This window comes from Entelurus aequoreus, linkage group LG12 (assembly GCF_033978785.1).
Source record: "Entelurus aequoreus isolate RoL-2023_Sb linkage group LG12, RoL_Eaeq_v1.1, whole genome shotgun sequence".
Taxonomy (NCBI): Eukaryota; Metazoa; Chordata; class Actinopteri; order Syngnathiformes; family Syngnathidae; genus Entelurus; species Entelurus aequoreus.
Genome location: NC_084742.1, coordinates 19,080,931 through 19,101,655, shown reverse-complemented (window position 1 = coordinate 19,101,655; position 20,725 = coordinate 19,080,931). Strand labels below are relative to the sequence as shown.

At 37.9% G+C, this 20,725-nt stretch overlaps 1 protein-coding gene across 3 annotated transcripts in view; it reads left to right on the top strand.

Annotated features, from left to right (window-relative positions):
- The window catches only part of eml3 (EMAP like 3), a 36,470-nt gene that overhangs the window by 10,261 nt on the left and 5,484 nt on the right, over positions 1 to 20,725 (top strand). Inside the window, exons 3-24 of one of the 3 annotated variants that reach the window (XM_062065024.1) lie at positions 1,034 to 1,210; positions 2,869 to 2,947; positions 3,121 to 3,594; positions 5,176 to 5,286; positions 5,354 to 5,382; positions 11,246 to 11,272; positions 12,294 to 12,414; positions 12,489 to 12,638; positions 12,717 to 12,786; positions 12,871 to 12,981; positions 14,676 to 14,771; positions 16,096 to 16,230; positions 16,371 to 16,509; positions 16,718 to 16,869; positions 18,249 to 18,374; positions 18,453 to 18,584; positions 18,658 to 18,725; positions 18,816 to 18,904; positions 18,978 to 19,075; positions 20,234 to 20,321; positions 20,413 to 20,511; positions 20,584 to 20,714. In XM_062065024.1, the coding sequence (XP_061921008.1) occupies positions 1,034 to 1,210; positions 2,869 to 2,947; positions 3,121 to 3,594; positions 5,176 to 5,286; positions 5,354 to 5,382; positions 11,246 to 11,272; positions 12,294 to 12,414; positions 12,489 to 12,638; positions 12,717 to 12,786; positions 12,871 to 12,981; positions 14,676 to 14,771; positions 16,096 to 16,230; positions 16,371 to 16,509; positions 16,718 to 16,869; positions 18,249 to 18,374; positions 18,453 to 18,584; positions 18,658 to 18,725; positions 18,816 to 18,904; positions 18,978 to 19,075; positions 20,234 to 20,321; positions 20,413 to 20,511; positions 20,584 to 20,714 (2,702 nt within the window). Of the gene's footprint in view, positions 1 to 1,033; positions 1,211 to 2,868; positions 2,948 to 3,120; positions 3,595 to 3,622; positions 4,196 to 5,175; positions 5,287 to 5,353; positions 5,383 to 11,245; positions 11,273 to 12,293; positions 12,415 to 12,488; positions 12,639 to 12,716; positions 12,787 to 12,870; positions 12,982 to 14,675; positions 14,772 to 16,095; positions 16,231 to 16,370; positions 16,510 to 16,717; positions 16,870 to 18,248; positions 18,375 to 18,452; positions 18,585 to 18,657; positions 18,726 to 18,815; positions 18,905 to 18,977; positions 19,076 to 20,233; positions 20,322 to 20,412; positions 20,512 to 20,583; positions 20,715 to 20,725 lie in introns of those variants that run through there. The other 2 variants (XM_062065025.1, XM_062065026.1) reach the window with 2 other exon arrangements.

Below are 20,725 nucleotides of genomic sequence, written 5' to 3'. Positions count from 1 at the left end.
GAAATATATTAAATATTGTTCAGGCTTGAGAGGGTAAATACCAGCGTAAGGTTCCTATCAATCAAAGTTTACTTATATAGCCCTTAATCACAAATGTCTCAAAGGGCTGCTTTCAATCTTACCCGAGCAAAAACAATGCATATTTATCCAGGAGAGTCTTGATACAAATTTCCTTGACCCAGCCATACACAAAGTAGTTGCAGGCCTCCATGCTTTTCCAAGTTTTCATCTGATTTGTTGATTTAGAATGACGTTGGAGGACAAGGTAGTTCAATATGTCTGGGAATTCCGCTGACGAATAATCCTTGATTCCACCCGGCAAATCTTTCTTTAATAAAGTGAAGTTATCTATTCCATTGCATAGTTGAATTATTTGTTCGTATCTGCTTTTTGCAGGAAGATCTAGGCCCCTTGCGTACTCCGATAACTTGCGCGATGCTTGGAGCACAACAGCCATCTTTGATTGGTTGACCACCGCTTTTTTTCACTTCCGGGACAGAGTCATGTGTCAAAATACAAGCAAGACTGCAAGTCCCTTGCCAAGTTGCCTTTCACGGCCACACCAGACACCTCACCATCATTCATCATCACTTACATCTTATGGGAATTGTAGTTGGAAGTTAACCAGAAGTGTTGCGTCTGACTTGGGGTTCCATTGAATTGATGATGCAACTCGGTTCACGTTGTGCATTGAAGATGTCAATTAAACTGTTTCTCATAGTTAGTGTGTTCTCCTACAAATATGTAGTTGAGTACCCAAGCATCCTGTGAAGCAGAAAAACAGTGGCCAACAAGCAGAAGTGGGTGTGCCGCTCCTACAGCTTTGTGTAATTTGGACACAAGTAAGAAGCAGACACTACGTTGTTTGAATTGTTACGTCAAAAGTCAAGCTTGTGGTCCCGCTGGTACACTTTTACTTGACATTTACATTTACTGAACGTGTGAGCATCCTGCTTGCTTCTTCAACTTCAGCTTTCTGTTTAGTGTGATGTAAAGTTATTCATACCTAAACAGCTTGCACCTCTTCTCCTAGATGATGTGTCGGCGGACGGAAGCGGGGAGTCTGCCGACCGAGCATCCGTGATGGAGACGCGTCTTCAGGCTCAGGAGGATGAGATCACGCTGCTCAAGTCCTCATTGGCAGACGCCCTGCGCAGGATCCACCTGCATGAGCAGCTCCTCCCTGTACTCACACAACAGCTCATTGCAGGTTAGCTTTACTTTCCTAAGTTAGCATCTACTGCTTATTCAGTGGGGAAAATGTATATTTAATACTCTGCTGAATGTGTAAGTTTACCCGCTACCGAAGTCATGAACAGTCCACAACTTTTATGGTAGGTTTGCTAGACCGGTGGACAAAAAAATAGTGAAAAAATGCTTATAAATGATTTGTGTTTGATATAGGATAATTAATATTTGATCCCCTACTAACCAACAAGCATTCTGACCATGAAGCACACAAATAATCCTGTCAATCCTTAGAAACATACAGTGGCACCTTGATTTACAAACATAATTGGTTCTTAAACAGGGTTCATAAATAGAAAAGTTTGTATTATGAAGCAAATTTCTCCATAATAAACAATGTAAACATGCATAATGGGTTTTAGCCTTGACAAAAGTCCATATTTTAGTAAGGTTTGTACACTTTGAACACAATATAAAGCGCTATACAGTACTGTATATCAATCAAAAATAATAAGGGGGTGAAGGATCAACTTTCTATTTATTAATAATTAGGGATGTCCGATAATGGCTTTTTGCCGATATCCGATATGCCGATATTGTCCAACTCTTTAATTACCGATACCGATATCAACCGATACCGATATCAACCGATACCGATATCAACCGATACCGATATCAACAGATATATACAGTCGTGGAATTAACACATTATTATGCCTAATTTGGACAACCAGGTATGGTGAAGATAAGGTATTTTTTTTAAAAATGAATCAAATAAAATAAGATAAATAAATTAAAAACATTTTCTTGAATAAAAAAGAAAGTAAAACAATATAAAAACAGTCACATAGAAACTAGTAATTAATGAAAATTTGTAAAATTAACTGTTAAAGGTTAGTATTATTAGTGGACCAGCAGCACGCACAATCATGTGTGCTTACGGACTGTATCCCTTGCAGACTGTATTGATATACAGCACTTTGGAAACATTCTTGTTGTGTAAATGTGCTATATAAATAAAGTGGATTGGATTGGATATATTGATATATAATGTAGGAACCAGAATATTAATAACAGAAAGAAACAACCCTTTTGTGTGAATGAGTGTGAATGAGTGTAAATGGGGGAGGGAGGTTTTTTGGGTTGGTGCACTAATTGTAAGTGTATCGATCAGCCTGCCCACAATGGGCTGCCAGGCATAAAATGGCTGCCTTGTAGGCACGCCATTGATGGATGAAACATTTGTACACGGAGACAAGGGTTATACACCAAAGCATATTTTTATTCGGTCTGCTGTTTGTACAATGAGGGGGTCGTAAATTTAGGTTTGTCTGTACTTCTAATCTCAAAAAGTAACCTGTACAGAAACAGTCTCTTCCATTCACACTTCTACACCACCATGGGCAAGACCAAAGGGCTGTCAAGTGACCTCAGGGACAAAAATGTAGACCTACAGAAGACTGGAATGCAGTACAATATTATCAACAAGGAGCTTGGTGGGAAAGAAACTACAATTAGCGCAATAACTCATAAATAAAAGAAATACATGATAACAGTGGATCACTTTGGAGCTCCATGCAAGATTTCACCTGGTGGGCTTACAATAAACCTAGCAAAAAGTTATCTTACAAAATCAGCAGGGGACTGAAATACTGTGTTGTTGTCATCTATCATGCTCAGTAAACCCTGCTGCTGCCAGAATCATCAACCAAGTTTGCTGCCATGATTCCATCCATGGAGGTCGCCAGCCTCGTAACAGGTAGTCCTGTCCTAAATAACCCCAATGATTAGTATCATATATTTGGTTTTGAAAAACGTCAACAGCACCAGTGAGGAAAATCTTTGGATGCTTGTCATTAAATATTAATAATTGACGTTAAGATGGGTGTTTTTGTCACATATTTTTGTGTTGACCTCACTTATTTTGTCTAGCCAATCGGCACAGATTGTTGTGAGCAGTACAAATGGCCACACACTGTCAGCAGATCCCAGACCAGCCAGCGTTGACAGATGCACCCAGACAGAAGCGAACAGTACGGAGCTGGGTGGAGGCCAGAAGAGGAAGTTTTTATCCAGGCAGATGCAGAGCCTGCACCTGGACGACGCCCTCCAACCAGGGGTGTCAGAAGAGATGCGGGCCAGGCAGCACCGAGCCCCCGTTATGGAGGACGATGAGCTGGATGATGACGAGGACGAAAGAGGAGTTGGGGAGCAGGACAAGGATTTGAGTTCGATTTCATCAGTGGAAGAGCCCATTCGGGCTACTACCATCATCAGCCTCCAAGATGGACATGCTGGTCCCGCAGGTGCCGACTTTCCACCAGCTTTAAACAGACGTTCAGATCAGAACTCGGGCCCCTCGTCCAGTCCTCTGTCTCCTATCCGAGAAGAGCAGAAGAAACCTCTGTGCGTCCTCCCATTAGCACCCTCTTACTCTCCTGTCCTTCCAATCAATGCATTGCTTTAAGGGACGATTTCAGCTTTTCTCTGGTGTTCTTCCAAAACCCAGTTGCACTTACTGCGCCTGCAAGTAATTTTTACTCCCCATGTTTAAGCAGCGGGAACATAATAAATGAGCTGTAATAGAGCCCAGTGGAAAATGTGACAGGATTTGTCTATACTTGGATTCATACAAGTTGGAGTCATGCAAACGCAACATAAACCTCCAGTAGGGAAGTCACTTTATGGCCAAACAAGCACATGTTGGAATGCATGTTGTCCAACTGGGTTTTACAAGAACACTTCATTTAAGACAGGGGTGTCCAAACTTTCTACATGCATAAAGGAAAATTAGAGGACGTGGGAAGGCCACTTTGGCATCTTGTACATTAAGGCTCAATTCAAATTCTCCCTCCTCCCCGTCCCCTGCTCTACTTGGACCCCCTTGGCTCTCGCATCTAGTGCCATGGCGAAGTATTGCAAATACGCCCCTATGCATACGGACGTCGATTGAGTCTCGCTATGTCATCAACCATCAACCCTCGCCGTTTGCCAGCAGTGACGTAAGGTAGATGCGACAAATGTTTGTTTACTTTCAAGATGCCATTGCACGCGACGTTCGGCTTTGCTTGTGCTTTCTATTTTTTCACCTGTCTTTATTAAGAAGACGACCGTTTAGAAGACAAGGTTCTTGGTGAAATATGCAAGTGCTGGCGAATCAGCTTGTGGTATGTAAAATGTGTTTCATTGTGTATTTGTGTTTGAAGCCAATATTTACGTGCAGTAGCAAAGGTTTGAAGTCTGACAAAACCACAAGTGTTATTATTATGAAAATCCTCAATTACGCTTACTACTTACATGTGTACGCTTCTCTGGGTTTTTGGTCTGCAAGCTGATTTCACTTCAAGGGAGGTACTTTGCCTTTCCCTCCAACCTGGCGGATAATTTGAACGCCTCTTAATTGATGTGAACGCGTAAAACAAAAAAAAACAAGGGCAGAGGAGGGGTATTCGAATTGAGCTTAGGCCTTATTAATGTTTTTAAGTACGTAGGTTTGAGTCCCAGGCTGATTACACTAAGGTATCAGGACATAACATCCACATATATTAATAACTTTGCGTTTTGGTAAGCAAATACATTTTTGATCTATTATCTCATTATAATTAATTATTTTACGACAATATGCCAGAGTCAAATAAAAAAAACAAGCTGTGGACCCCCTGGTTTTGGAAAACTAAGCTTTGGTCGTTCGTTTGATTGTGGTTCACTGGAATCAATCAACAAACTGGTCCTGTATTTCTGGGATGTGATGAGGCGCGGCTGCCTTTTGTTGATGCAAGCATGTGCATGCATGCTTTCTTTCTCTTGTCCTCCTCCCTGCCTTGTTGTGGTTTGTCAACTTTCTGCCTGATGGTTGACACATGTTGCATCTCTTCTCTTTCGTACTTTCTCCTGCTGCTTCCCTTCCACAATCAGCAGATGTTGGGGATTTAATGATTCCACAAGAAATGAAACCAATGCATTACTTCTGTCTTTTTCTTTTTGCAGCTTGAGAACCAAAAGCGATTACCTGGTACTCCCGAAGAGGCAGATCAAACCTCTGAAAAAGAAAACCGTGTCTTCAGCCAACCTCCTGTGCCAATCGCCAAACTTGGAGAAGTAAAGCACACGTTCGCACGTTGTCACTTTTCATGTTTGCTGATCTTCTCTTGTTCTTTCTCCACAGTCGTGCCAGGGAGCCTATGGCCAATTCAGGTGATGTTCTTTGTGTTGCTATGACTCGTGCAGCAGCAGGCCAGTGGTTGAAAAGGTCTCCAACCATGTTTGTGGTTAAGAGTACTTATTTTACAAGTTGAGGTTATTTTAAGGCAGCATTCCTCCACAGTAAAGAAAACACTCCAGTTTGTGGAAGTGAAGCAAAATATCTCAACTGGTTAACAAATATCCACACCATAGCTTAATATTCTGGTGTTATTATATCTGAGTAGGATAGTCCAAAAAGTGGCCTAGGGTCCATTTGAAACCCTCAGCAGCTTTCTTTTACTAGCCCCTGACATTGGCTATGTTCACACTGCTGGGTAGAATGTCCAGTTCAGATTTTTTTGTCAAATCCAATCTTCTTCTTTTTTTTAAACATTTGTGTATTGGATTTTTGACATATACAGTCCAGAAATACAAATAAACACAATAAATGTTTTTTTTCTCTCCCCCAAACAATTAACTCACAAAAATTATATATATATATATATATATATATATATATATATATATATATATATATATATATATATATATATATATATATATATATATATATATATATATATATATATATATATATATATATATATATATATATATATATATATATATATATATATATATATATTTATATATATATTTATTATATATTTTAAACATGCATCAATCAATTAAGTACAGGCAAAATAATGTCCCTAACATGGTGCAGCAATACACCAAAGCAGACAAAAGGCTCATCAATTATCTACCTTTAAATTACTTTTTCAAATCCAATCTTTTCAAGTAGTCGTCTACATTACATAAAAAATCTGATGTCTAATGTGAACGCAATCTGACCTCATACAAACATGACATCATGACGTTGCATGTACTGGAGTGTTTACGGAAGTAATCATGGCTTCAATTTTAGTAGGTCTCAGTCCTGGTGCATTTGTAGCAATTTCAAGGATTTTGTTTAATCAAAGTCACCATTTTCTGAACCGAACCTTCTATTGCACATAAAACATTAAGAAGGAAGATGGTAATTATTTTGGCTCTCGCAGTTTGTGGGGCATTTACTTTGACGTCCGCGAGCAGTCGAAGCCAAGAGTGGTGGGACATTAAACTTTGTTTGTTAAACTTGACTGCTCATTTGTCAACTCTGTATTTTGCGATCGTCTATTTTTGCGAATAATTATGATGCTTAACGCTTTTTGATGACATTTGGTTGGATTAAAGCGACCGGAGCGTTCAGACTGCAGTCGCATTACATACATATCTGATTTATATACACATATGAAAGAGGCCAGGGTCGTAATTGAAAAATTAGCAATTGTACTGTTCACATTGACATAAAATATTTGGAACAGGTCACATTTGGGAAAAAAAATCAGAATTGACCTGCAGTGATACGGGCACAATGAAAAAAAATGGCACCTGCAAACCAAATCGGCCAACTACCTGTGTGTTAAAAGGCTAGTACACACAAGAATATTTTGTAAAACTGGAGGCTGTTTTTATCTGCTGCAGACCCCTCACATAAATTTAGGAAATTAGACATAGGGCAGTTTTGAACGTTTTGTGCTACGATATTATAAACACAACACTATACACATAACAATTCTGTCTTGCCATTTATCTAGACCAGGGGTCACCAACCTTTTTGAAACCAAGAGCTACTTCTTGGGTACTGATTAATGCGAAGGGCTACCAGTTTGATACACACTTAAATAAATTGCCAGAAATAGCCAATTTGCTCAATTTACCTTTAACTCTATGTTATTATTAATAATTAATGATATTTACACTTAATTGAACGGTTTAAAAGAGGAGAATCTTTTTGAAAAAATTAAAAAAATAATTTATGGAACATCATTAGTAATTTTTCCTGATTAAGATTAATTTTAGAATTTTGATGACATGTTTTAAATAGGTTAAAATCCAATCTGCACTTTGTTAGAATATATAGCAAATTGGACCAAGCTATATTTCTAACAAAGACAAATCATTATTTCTTCTAGATTTTCCAGAACAAAAATTTAAAAAAAAATTCAAAAGATTTTGAAATAAGATTTAAATTTGATTCTACAGATTTTGTAGATTTGCCAGAATAATTTTTTTGAATTTTAATCATAACAAGTTTGAAGAAATATTTCACAAATATTCTTCGTCGAAAAAACAGAAGCTAAAATGAAGAATCAAATTAAAATGTATTTATTATTCTTTACAATAAAAAAAATAAATTTACTTGAACATTGATTTAAATTGTCAGGAAAGAAGAGAAAGGAATTTAAAAGGTAAAAAGGTATATGTGTTTAAAAATCCTAAAATCCTTTTTAAGGTTGTGTTTTTTCTCTAAAATTGTCTTTCTGAAAGTTATAAGAAGCAAAGTAAAAAAAATAATGAATTTATTTAAACAAGTGAAGACCAAGTCTTTAAAATATTTTCTTGGATTTTCAAATTCTATTTGAGTTTTGTCTCTCTTAGAATTAAAAATGTCGGGCAAAGCGAGACCAGCTTGCTAGTAAATAAATACAATTTAAAAAATAGAGGCAGCTCACTGGTAAGTGCTGCTATTTGAGCTATTTTTAGAACAGGCCAGCGGGCTACTCATCTGGTCCTTACGGGCTACCTGGTGCCCGCGGGCACCGCGTTGGTGACCCCTGATCTAGACTCTAGTCCTCCAATCCCAAAATATTGCGTAAACAAACGTGATCTAACAAAACTGAAGAAGAATCATAGCAACCACCATGGCGGTGACCTTAAAACAGGCAATACATTTAAACACTTGTTTATTGCTGTTCTTTTTTCTCTCCAAGCCAGACCATGGTAAATGATTTGCCGCAAAGTATGAATTATTAATTCTAAATAAAATATTTTCATATCTAGGGCATACAACTTTCTAAATTAGTTTTTTAACATTATAAGAGGCTTTTAAAAAATGTATTAACACCCACATAGTCACCTTTACACTCAAAAATTTGGTAATGGATGCTGTCAGAGGCTTGGCCAATCAGTGGCCATGGCACTGAACATTGCACTCTGATTGGTTGGGTCTCATCTAGTGGCCAATACTACTGTAGTATCGATATTTGTAGTTTATGTAGCCATTGTTATGCTTAAAAATGCTTTATTTAGGCCAAAAATACATATAATATGCTAAAAAAAAGGCCCAAAAATCTGCGACGTAGTAAAATCGCAAGGGCGATGTGGCGAGGGATGACTGTATGTAAGAGGACATATGAGAAGAGGAAATTATGGTGGTCTTGAGTTTGGACAATATATCTGACAGAAAAATCCCAATCTTAAAAGAAAAGACTCATGGAGATGGCGTAAACACAGACTTAATCATTTACTGATCAAGCTAGAGCTGAGTACGTTATCAACAAAGTAGCCCTAATGCTTTTTTTGGTCGGAAGGGGGAAAATCGGGACAAAAACTGCCCGATTGTCTTTGTGTGTAGCCCGCTTCACTGTGTATAGCACGGGTGTCCAAACGTTTTCCAACCTACTGAAAAATCAAAGGATACAGTGTCCACATTGATATTTTAAATTTTTCAACCAACCCATGACATACAGTTTGCTCACCATTTGTATACATGCAACAAAAAAATATAAAAAAAACACTTTTACCCCCTTCTTTAATGGCCTTAAATATGTAAAACATTTTTTATGTACGCAAGAAGGCCAGTTTATCTCAAATATTGTTGACAAATCTGTCTAAATCTGTGTTGGCAAGCATTTCTCAGAGGTAACCCATCCAGCTCACAGGTGTGGCATATTAAGATGCTAATTAGACAGGTGTGTCTTGAGAAGGCCAGGCTAAAAGGCCAATGCAATTTTTTTACTGTCCAGCTTCTCAGAGACTATCTCTGAGAAAGATTCCTTGGCTATTCAAAGCGATTGTTGCAGCAGCTGTCTGGGTGGCTGCTCTCAGACCATTTTGGAGTGAAGATGCTTGATGTGGAGGTTTTGGGCTGGTGTGGTTACATGTGGTCTGAGTTGGATATACTGCCAATTGAGACTGCGCGTTGTAGAAAAATTAACATTCACTTCTCGGAAAACCGCTCTGGTGTACATTCCTACAGTCAGAATTACTATTGCACACTCATTCAACCCTTGCGACATCTGTGGCATTTTGCTGTATGATAAAACTACATTTTGTTGTTGCCTTTTATAGTGGCCATCTATGTATTCATCATGTTGTCTAATCAGCATCTTTATATCCCAAATCTGTGAAGTGGATAAATAGTCTCGGCAAAGGAAAAATGCTCATGAGAACAGATTGAGACCGCTATTTGAGCGAAATAGGCCTTTTGTGTACATACCAAAAGTTTGACATACGTTCAGCTCATGAAAGATAGAAGCAAAAACAAAACCGACATTTTTGTTGAAAGACAAGCGGTAGAAAATGAATAGATGGATGTGAAACACATCTTATAAACTTTGTATCCTTACAATACCCTTGTTATGCTCTTTTCAGTTCATCAATCAATCAAAGTTTATTTTTATAGCCCTTAATCACAAATGCCTCAAAAGGGCTTCACAAACCACAACGACATCCTCAAGTCATTCTGTTGCTTTTTCCCCAAAAATATTTTAACTTTCTTTTTTCACATTTTCTTGTAGTCTAAAGGTACGACTTTCTTCCCATATTTTTGTACTTAATTCTGATCAAGGCTGCAACTATTGATCAATTATTATTTTTTTATTTGATTAGAAAAATAACTTAATAGCTTTAAATATATTTTGTTGCTTTGATGAGCATAACTAAAATATTTATCAAAGCCAAACAGCATGGAGTGTCTGGAACTTTAAATGCGCAAACATAGTTTAGGCACGGCCGCTGCAGTAGAGCTTACATTAGAGCATTAGAGCCATGGTGTGTTGGGATTATTTTGCCTAAAATACACTTTGAGGCTATGAAGCCATGAATTAAAATATATTTTTCCACTCATAATATTATGACTTTATTCTTGCAAAAATCAGTTTTTTTAGGGAAATATATATATACGTATATTTATATATATATATATATAGTGTGTGTATATGTATATATATATGGGATATACAGTATATGTATGTATATATCTGTATATATGTAGGTATATATGTATGTATGTATATACTGTATGTGTATATACGTATATGTGTATATATGTATGTATGTATGTATATATATGTATGTATATACATATATGTATGTATGTGTGTGTGTATATATATATATATATATATATATATATACTGTATGTATATATATATATATACATATGTATATGTATGTATGTGTGTATATACTGTATATATATACATATATGTATGTATGTGTGTATATACTGTATATATATACATATATGTATGTGTGTGTGTGTGAGTGTGAGTGTGAGTGTGTGTCTGTGCGTGTGCATGTGTGCGTATAAATAATGAGGTATCACTGATAATGTTATCTTCCTCTTCCAGTAGGGTCTATATTGAAGTTGTTTCATATTAAGGGGCTTCAACTCAGAGAATTTACAGTTATAATGAAGAACCATTTGTTTGGACTGCATTTGCAACATTATGTTACAATAATGTGGAGAAAAGATTAAAATGATAAATTGAGTGCAGTGATTCTAGTCATAGGCACATGGGAAAATAAATGTTTAGCAACATAGCAACTACAAGCGGTACTACCATCTTCAAACGCTGAACTATATGTGCAGTGCATTGTACACAATAATATTAGCTCATACAGTACTCCAAAAAATATTTCAAAATGTTATAATATTAAAATCATGATATACTTCTAGTGGTTGGCATGTTGAATCCTGAGCATTGTTTTTGTCTTAATGTTTACAAGGCTAGTACTTATCTTGTTTTTTGGTCTCCTCTCACAGGCTCCAGAAGAGGAACTTACAGTCAAGGTAGACCTTTCATCATATGAACATTATTTTCAGCGATACGTTGCTCTCACTTAAGTTGGAGGAAGTAGACTTTATTCAGTCCCAACCCTTTTCCACGTCTTTGAAATTTGATCATTCATAACTTTACAATTTTTCAAATGTTCAAGCGGTCGTTCCCTTCCTGTGCTGTCACCATTTTCCAGTGAGGAAAACTAATGACAGGCTCTTTCTGTGTTGTTGTTAGTAGTTGCAGTAGTAGTTTATTTTGAACATGTTAAAAACCAAACAAAATAAATAATGATAAAAAAACAATTCAAAAAAACAATACAGTAATATAGAAACAAATACTTGACTATAAAAACACATAATAAATAATGATTAGGTTTTTCATATCCAAAAAGGAGTGGGAAGAAACGAAACTAATTTAGTCCCACCCATTATTCATAAATCAACTACCTAGTTTTCTTGTCATTAACATCCACAGTCTTTAAATAACTGGTTTTATTTTGATGTATCATTAATAATCTTTACCTCACGTATAAAGACATTTTTAGCACAAACATACGTACGTATACACATATACTATATAGGCACATACATAATGAACAAGGACTGAGTGACGGTAAAACCAACAAATAAATAAATAAATATCCAAATAATACAAATAATAATAATGTAAGCACCTTGGGATAGTTTAAAACAATCATTATTGTACATATTTAAAACAATGTCTCTGTATCACTTTTTAAACTGAACTATGGTTGGATGTTCTTTTAAACCCGCATTCAAGGTGTTCCATGATTTAACTCCACATATAGAAAAACACAAAAGCTTCTCTGTTTCGTGTCTATATTCTGTATTTTTAGTTTGGTAGATTTTGTATTTCAACAATATCTTTAAATTGTTCCTTTTATTTTCCCTTTAGTCAAAATGTTGTGATCTTTTACTATTTGTCCATTCATTGATTATTATCATGTATTATTATCATTGATTACGCGTTAGGTACATACAGGTTTGTGATACTCTGATGTTTGTTTTCCAGAACAGTCCATCAAAATGTTCATCCGGGGCCGTCCCATAACCATGTACATCCCCTCCAACATCCAGAATTACGAAGAGCTGAAGATGGAGCCGCCCTCCGAGAGACTGGAGCTGGACTGGATGTATCCACAACTTAAAAGTTGACTGACATGCTGTACTAAAGTGAAGGGGTTCCACCTTGACCCTGTTGCAACAGCTATGGTTACCGGGGGCGGGACTGTCGTGCCAACCTGTACTTCCTCCCGACGGGCGAGGCGGTCTACTTCACCTCCTGCGTCATCGTTCTGTACCACATCAACAACCGCACACAACGTCACTACCGCAAGCACACTGACTGTGTTCGCTGGTCAGTGGATGACAACATTCTTTTACTTGATACCAGGGATTATTAGTTTTACCTACTTATACCTGTTTTTTCTCACAGTCTCACACTCCATCCTGATAAGGTGCGAATAGCGTCGGGCCAAACAGCGGGCGTGGACAAAGATGGCAAGGTTGCTGAAATGAAATCACTTCTGCCATTGATTTATGATCATCACAATGTTCTTTTCGATGACTTGTGTCATTGTGTCCTGTAGCCCGTGCAGCAGTGTGTTCATATTTGGGACTCGACAACTTTGGTAACCCTGCAGCAGATCGGACTGGGAACTTTCCATAAAGGATTGGGATCTGTTGCCTTTTCCACGATGGTAAGGACAATCTAAACTTAACAAAATGAAACTATCACGTTAGATACTGTGAGTATTTTACCCCCTCTGATTTTGTAGGATAGGCACAGTGCAGGATCTAAATGGTAGTTTTATTGTAACAGAGACAGAATGAAAAAACAAAATCATCCTGAAAAAATAAAAACATTGTTTTTGAATGAAGGAAATACAGTAAGTATTTAATCCTAATAAAACATGACTGAGTATTTGGTGGAGAAACCCTTGTTAGCAAGCATATAGGTCAGATGTTTCTTGCAAGTTGGCCTGCATGGTTGCGAACATCTCAGAAGGGATTTTAGTAGAAGAAAAGCCCAAAGTATAATTTTTTCACCTCCATCAGGTTTTCCTGGTGGGGAAGTGGCTAGGGGGGTGGTTAATATGACATCACCGTATATATGACATAATAATTTTGATTTGCAAGGATGCATATATTTTCTTTAAAAAGGCTAAACAAATGTTTTATGTATATTCAAAAACACATATTAGTGGTATTAGTTATTAATAATACCATTAATTATATTAATATTTTAAAAAAAAAATCTTATATCATCACAATCACAATCAGCTTTAACACAAATAATTTGGCTTGGTAGACAGTGCTCTCTTTGTTCAATTCAGTTTCAACTGTTGCTTATTGTAAAAGGTAACACAGGGTACACTTTATTCTGCCCTCACTGAATGTTGCAATTTAGTTTTCCAAATATATAAACAGTCCTTTGAATTACCGGTAGATTTGACAAAAAATACTTCAGGTGTTTTGTTGATATTCTTCACAATAAAGTCACTGTAAAACTAAGCACACTAAATAAAGTACATTATATATACACATGAAGTGCACCTACATGTAGGAATCACATTATATTATTATGATATATAATATAAACTACAAAATGGCAGCGCCTGTCATTGCTTCTTTAACCTATTATGTGGTTCCCACTCCTGTCTGCTCCTGCTAAATCTTGTATGGTCCCAGTCATGTGATTATTTGTAGAAAACCTACTCCAATCCTGCATGATTTCCATGAGAATCTCATGACACATGGAATCCCCACAAAAATGTCAGCCTCTAGTCCAGAGTGAAGGCGATTGATTGTTATCCTGTACTTCTTCAATTTATGAATAACTACGTTAATAGTAATCTCATTCTCAAAAAGCTTTTTGTTGATGGTCGTGTAGTCTATTCCAGTCTTGTGCAGTTCTACACTTGTTCATTAACAACTCTTTGGTCTTACCTCTTGTGATGTTGGAAAGGTTTAAACGAAAGAGACGGTTTCTGTGACAGTTGACTTGTCCACTTAATGAGTTGAGAGTATGTTTCTAAAGGAGCAGGACTAATTTGTGTGCTTCATATCCACATGAGTGGTTTGTGGGGGTCAAAATGCCTGCTTATTATTAGGGGATCAAATACTTGTTTTACTCAATCAAATACAAATTGATTTAAAACATTTATTTACTGTTATTTATTCTGAATTTGTGCTACATTATCTCTCTCTGTGCTACAATAAACCGAACAAAACTATTCTGGACAGTCCATATGTCTGTAAGGAGCTAAACTTTCAAACAGATCAAATACCTTGATTTTCCAACCATACATGACTAAATAAACACATTTGCAGCTTTTAGTCAATCACCTTAATGATGTAACCTTAGTATACACATCTTTTGTTTTGTTTTCAGGATTCTGGTGTTTTCCTTTGTGTGATTGATGACTCCAATGAACACATGTTGTCTGTATGGGACTGCACCAAAGGCACCAAGCAAGCGGAGGTCAAGGTAGAAGAGAAAAGTGGAAGCAAACTGCTATGTTCTCTGTTGCAACGTGATTTCATGTCTAGAAGAAGAACATACGTTTTATTTCCGTGCAAAAAGGCAGCTTGGTTCTGGACGACCCAGCGCTGACCCAGTGTATAAACATACAGGATGGTCCGAGTGGAACAAGATAATTATACCCGCCCCTCCCCTTTGGATCGCTTTGGGATAGTACATATGCCACCTTACAGAATGTGCATGAATGAGCTTTTTGTGTTTGAATGTAGCGTACATCTTGCAACATGGCGAGAAACATCTGCCAGACATGCTGAAAGCTTCATTAAGACTTAATAGAAGTTTTCTTTGGCCAGCTGCAACAACATGAAATAATGTAGGAAACATAGTAGACCTGCAGCCTTGTGCTTGGCGATGGTAATGCTTTACTTGATGTGCAACATGCTTAACAAAGTTACATTGAGGTACATCACATGTCAGAAAAGGAATGAGAAGAATTAGACTTTTTTTAATCCAACCTTTTTTCAATGTCTCAGCTTCTACTGCTAGGTTGTTTACTTTCTGTGCTTAGCATGTGCTATGTTAAAGGGGAACTGCACTTTTGCATATCATTCACAATCCTTATGTAAGACAAGCGCACACAGGTTTTTCTTATTTTATGCATTCTAAATAGTAAATAAATGAGAGCAAAAGTCAGCTCACAATGGAGCCTGTTGAAGTCACTCTATTCCGCCTATAAAGCGCTTTAAAAAATTCCAAACACTTACATCAACAATATACACACTGTAACTATATACAGTATGTAATGTAGTAACAGGCACATTCATATTAACATGTAATATTTTTTTATTTTGCTCATTTTAGGCATTCAGCAGAATTTTCCAGAGCTCACGTGGCTTATTTGTGTTTTCCTCTATTTTGTTGTTAATGTAATTTTTTTTAAAGGATTTAGTCAGGTTGGTTGACTTATTTCTTAATTTATTGCATTGCTTTTTGAGAGTTGAAAGGAGTAATTTGAGGTTGATATTATTGGGTTGTTTATCTACTTCTGTTTTACATTTTTGGTATTCAGAGTATTTCCTGTCTCTGTCTTTTATGGCAGTTAATAGTGTTGTACACCATTGGGAAGCAAGTTGATGTTTGCTTTGTGCATGATTTCAATATTTGTGATGTAATAACTTGAAGGTTTGTGTGTTCTCTATATAAACCAGCATTATGGGTTATCATAACAGCTGCCCCCAGAGGAAAAGCTTATATTTGTCCTCACATGATATTTGGTGTCAATGCGGAGCTTTGTTTCATTGTCGGCTCATTTTTGTTGTTGTCTTTGAAGACCACCAACGAGGCAGTGTTTGCCGTTGAGTTCCACCCTGCTGACAGCACCAACATCATCACCTGTGGTAAATCCCACGTCCACTTCTGGACTCTGAGCTCGGGCCAGTTTACCAAGAAGCAAGGCATCTTTGGAGTAAGGCGCCCTTTACGTCACTTTCACTTTTCTAACGGTGTGTTTGCGCGTAAGATAAATGCAGAAGTCAGAGCGCAAACAGAAGTGAAATTAAATTAATTGTTCCAATGGAACTAAGAAAGGTGTTGTTTTGTTTTCAGAAATACAAGAAGCCCAAGTTTATCCAGTGCTTTGTGTTTAGCCTGACTGGTGAGGTTCTGACTGGAGATTCGGAGGGAAACATCCTGACGTGGGGAAAGTCTGCCGCAGATATCAAAACTCTTGGCAAAGGAGCCAAAGGTCAGTACTGGACCTAATATCCATTTAATCATTACAACTGAAGGCTGGGAAAGGGTGAAGAAGTGGCCAAAGACCAGGAAATTACTGAGAAGCCTACCCCACTACCCAGACTTGACGAAATGGAAGAAAATGGATGGATGTGTTGCCAATTATGTGTTTTTACTTCATTCACACAACACTTTGTGTCTGCTTTTGCCCACATTTCTAGAAACCTTCCAGATTATGCGACAGACCAAAGCACACGAAGGGAGCGTGTTTACCCTATGCCTCCTGCAGGGCGGTGCTGTGTTAAGTGGTGGGAGCAAAGACCGCAAGATCATCCGCTGGAGCGCCGACCTTGCGCCCGAGCGAGAGTGTGAGGTGAACCTGAAAATTACAATAAAATAAAACCTGTGTGAAGTTGACTCCCCCCAAACTGGTCCCAATCGTTTGTGCTACGTTTGTGCTGCAAAAATGTTTGTTCATTTGTGCTGTTACGGTTTTTAATCTATTCTAAAATAAACTTTCTGACTAGTGATGTCATCCAGCTCCCTCACCTTGTCCAAATCACCCCAAACTTGTTCTATTAATTTGTGCTACGTTTGTGCTGCAAATGTGTTTGTCAAACTTTTATACTTATTAACGTTTTGTGATTCACCTGTGTGAAGGGGGCCCCCACACCTTGTTCAAATCTCCCCAAACTTGTCCCAATCATTTGTGCTACATTTGTGCTGGTTTGTATATATTTTGGACTGTTATAGTTTTTATGTTAACGTTATATGGAGTGGATTATTAGTCATAATCTGTTGATGTGTGTGTGTGTGGGGGGGGCGGGGGGGGGGGGGGGGTTTAAACGTTAATTACTTAAAAACTACAACAATAGTTAAATAAATAAAATAACATTTCGCAGCAAAAAAGTAACACAAACGAATGAAACAAGTTTGGGGTGATTTGGACAAGGTGGTGGGGCTGGATGACATCACTAGTCCAAAAATGTATTTTAGAATACCTTAAAAAACGTAATGGCACTAACAAAATTTTTGCAGCACAAACGTTCGGGACTAATTTGTAAAAGTATTTAAAACATTTAAAGCAAAAATGGAGGGAGAAAAAACAAAAAAAGCATAATGTAGCGAGAACAAATGTAAATGTTGGCACATATAACACAAATAATACTGTTTGTCTTGCACCCTATTAGAACGTTTGAAAAATGTAATTGATTTGCAGTTTTATCTCTAAATTATTAGCATATCCATGTTAGATTTGATTGCCTGGCGACTAACCTACTCAGTGGCCTAGTGGTTAGAGTGTCCGCCCTGAGATCGGTAGGTTGTGAGTTCAAACCAGTCATACCAAAGACTATAAAAATGGGACCCATTACCACCCTGCTTGGCACTCAGCATCAAGGGTTGGAATTGGGGGTTAAATCACCAAAATGAATCCCGGGCACCGCCACCACTGCTGCTCACTGCTCCCCTCACCTCCCAGGCGGTGAACAAGGGAATGGGTCAAATGCAGAGGACAAATTTCACCACACCTAGTGTGTGTGACAATCATTGGTACTTTAACTTTAACTGACCAGTCTAGCCTCTCGCCCAAAATCAGCTGGGATAGGCTCCAGTTTACTTGTGATCCCCTTAATGAGGATAAGCGGTATAGAAAATGTTGGATTAGCCTTTTAGGAAAATTACTCAAAATGTCCCTGACATAATTAATTGTTTCAGTATGTTAACAGAATTAATTAAAACTGTTTTGTCCAGATTCCAGAGAACTTCGGTGCGGCCCGCACCATTGCTGATATGGACGGCGAGGAAGTGTTAGTGGGAACAACAAGAAACGCCATCCTCAGAGGCACCTTCTCTGAGGGATTTGTGGCCGTTGTGCAAGTACGCACATCACCTCACTTTGTACTTTTGACCGAATGTTCAGCTAACAAGACTAGCTTGTCTCTGCTCATCTCTCAGGGTCATGTGGACGAGATGTGGGGACTGGCGACACATCCTTCCATCAACGTCTTCCTCTCCTGTGGCCATGACAGGCAGGTGTGTGTATGGAACACTGAGGAACACAAGCTGGACTGGTCCATCACCCTCGAGGTTTGCAACACATTTTTTTGCTGTACATAAAAAGCCTGTATTGCAAGACAATGTGGTCCTGTATGTTCTTCAGGACTATGGATTGTGTGCTGATTTCTGTCCAAATGGATCAGTGGTTTCAGTTGGCCTCAGCACAGGAAGGTAGCTTGGGCAAACATGTTCGGGCAGTAAAAGCTGTGTTAATTAAAATGATTGCTAAGTGTGGCTTGGCTTTACTGTCGCCACCAACAGATGGGTGGTCCTGGACATGCTGACGAGAGCGGTCATTGCTGATTTTGTTGACGGGAACGAGCAGCTGTCCGTCATGAGGTACTCTCCTGGTAAGACACTCACCCATTAGCTCGTCGGACAAAAGTCCAAACTACTTTGCAGTATTATAAAACATGTTTGCAGATGGCAGCTGTCTGGCTGTGGGCTCACATGACAACTTTATCTACATCTACAATGTGACAGAAAATGGTCGGCTCTACACTCGCTTTGGGAGATGCAATGTAAGCGACATCATATTTTTAATTGTGGTTAATTACACATTTTATTTTATTGTATTTTTGTTGTATATTATTTGCTAGCACATATGTTGCTGGGTTTCAAATGGAATACTTCCATCAGTACATTTCAATAAGTACTGTGTACTGTCTGTTACTGTGCACTTTTAAATACTTCTCAGTGTGAATGCACTGAAAAGACTGGTGGCCAGATCTAATAAAAGTTTGCATATATATGTATATATATATATATATATATATATATATATATATATATGTATGTATATAATATAATTATTTTGCGTTCGCAATGTGGTTTATCAAGGCTAAAACTGTTCTGCGGTCACACGCCTGAAATGTTCATGCAAACTGGTACAGTTACACAGAAATAGCTGTGAGAAAGGAGGCGATCGATCGGCAAAGACAGACAATTGAGAGAGAGAATGTTCCGTCTGTGTGCGTGTCAACATATTCGAACTGTCAAAAAAAATAGACATTTAATCTATTCAGCAATATTATTGTATAATTTTGTAGCTGCAGGATGACTTAAGGGGCAGATCAAAACAAATTTGATGATTTGTTTTGGTGTCTGCTTGTGTTTTTAATGGTGTTTGTTTTTTTCAAATATTATTCTAATATTATTATAATATTAGGGCTGTCAAAAATAACGAGTTAACTCATGTCACAACAAAATTATCGCATACACAAGTTAATAACACAATCTATTTTGACCGTACATGCTCCTCTACGTGAACTGCAGATAGTTACCTGAAATAAGGCGCGAGTTGTCATAAGGTCAGTGATGAGATCAGTGCATATATCAGTGCAAAGATGAGTGAGGAGACTCTGACTGGTGTGCTCACTGGCAAATTTCCCTTCAAAATACACCCCAACGGGACTTTAGATAAAACTGTTACCTCCAATAGTTTTGAGCCAATAAATGACCTGCATTTAAGTAAAACATTTAAAAAATGTTACTGGATGACATTCTGACAATAAAATTGCATTAGTGTCCAAATATTGGGATCTTTTTTAAAGTGATTTAAATAATGCAAGTAAGTAATTAAACTGTGATTAATCATGATCAACCCAAAAGTAATCGCATTTAAAAAAATTAGCTGAACGTAGCATACTACTGTGATACGTTGATGTTTATCTCGTCAGGGCCACTCCAGCTTCATAACTCACTTGGATTGGTCCAAAGATGGGGGGTACATTATGTCGAATTCAGGCGACTACGAGATCCTCTACTGTAAGTGACGTCACTTGCATTTAAGTGCATGTTAGTGCAGTGTCATTGTGGTGTATGTTAAATAATGCAAGTGTTGCATTCTCTCCATCAGGGGACATTGCTGCAGGCTGCAAATTGTTGAGGAATCGCTTTGAGAGCAAAGACAGGGAATGGGCCTCCTACACCTGCGTTCTGGGCTTCCATGTCATGGGTTAGAGATCAAACAGGAGGAGAGGCACTGCTGTGAACGAGTTGAAAGTGACCTTTTGTTATTCTGTTGCAGGTGTGTGGTTGGAGGGCTCTGACGGCACCGACATAAACGCGCTGTGTCGCTCTCACAGCGAGAGCGTGGTGGCGGTGGCCGACGACTTCTGCAAAGTCCATCTCTTCAAGTACCCTTGTCCCAAACCTAAGGTAATGTACAT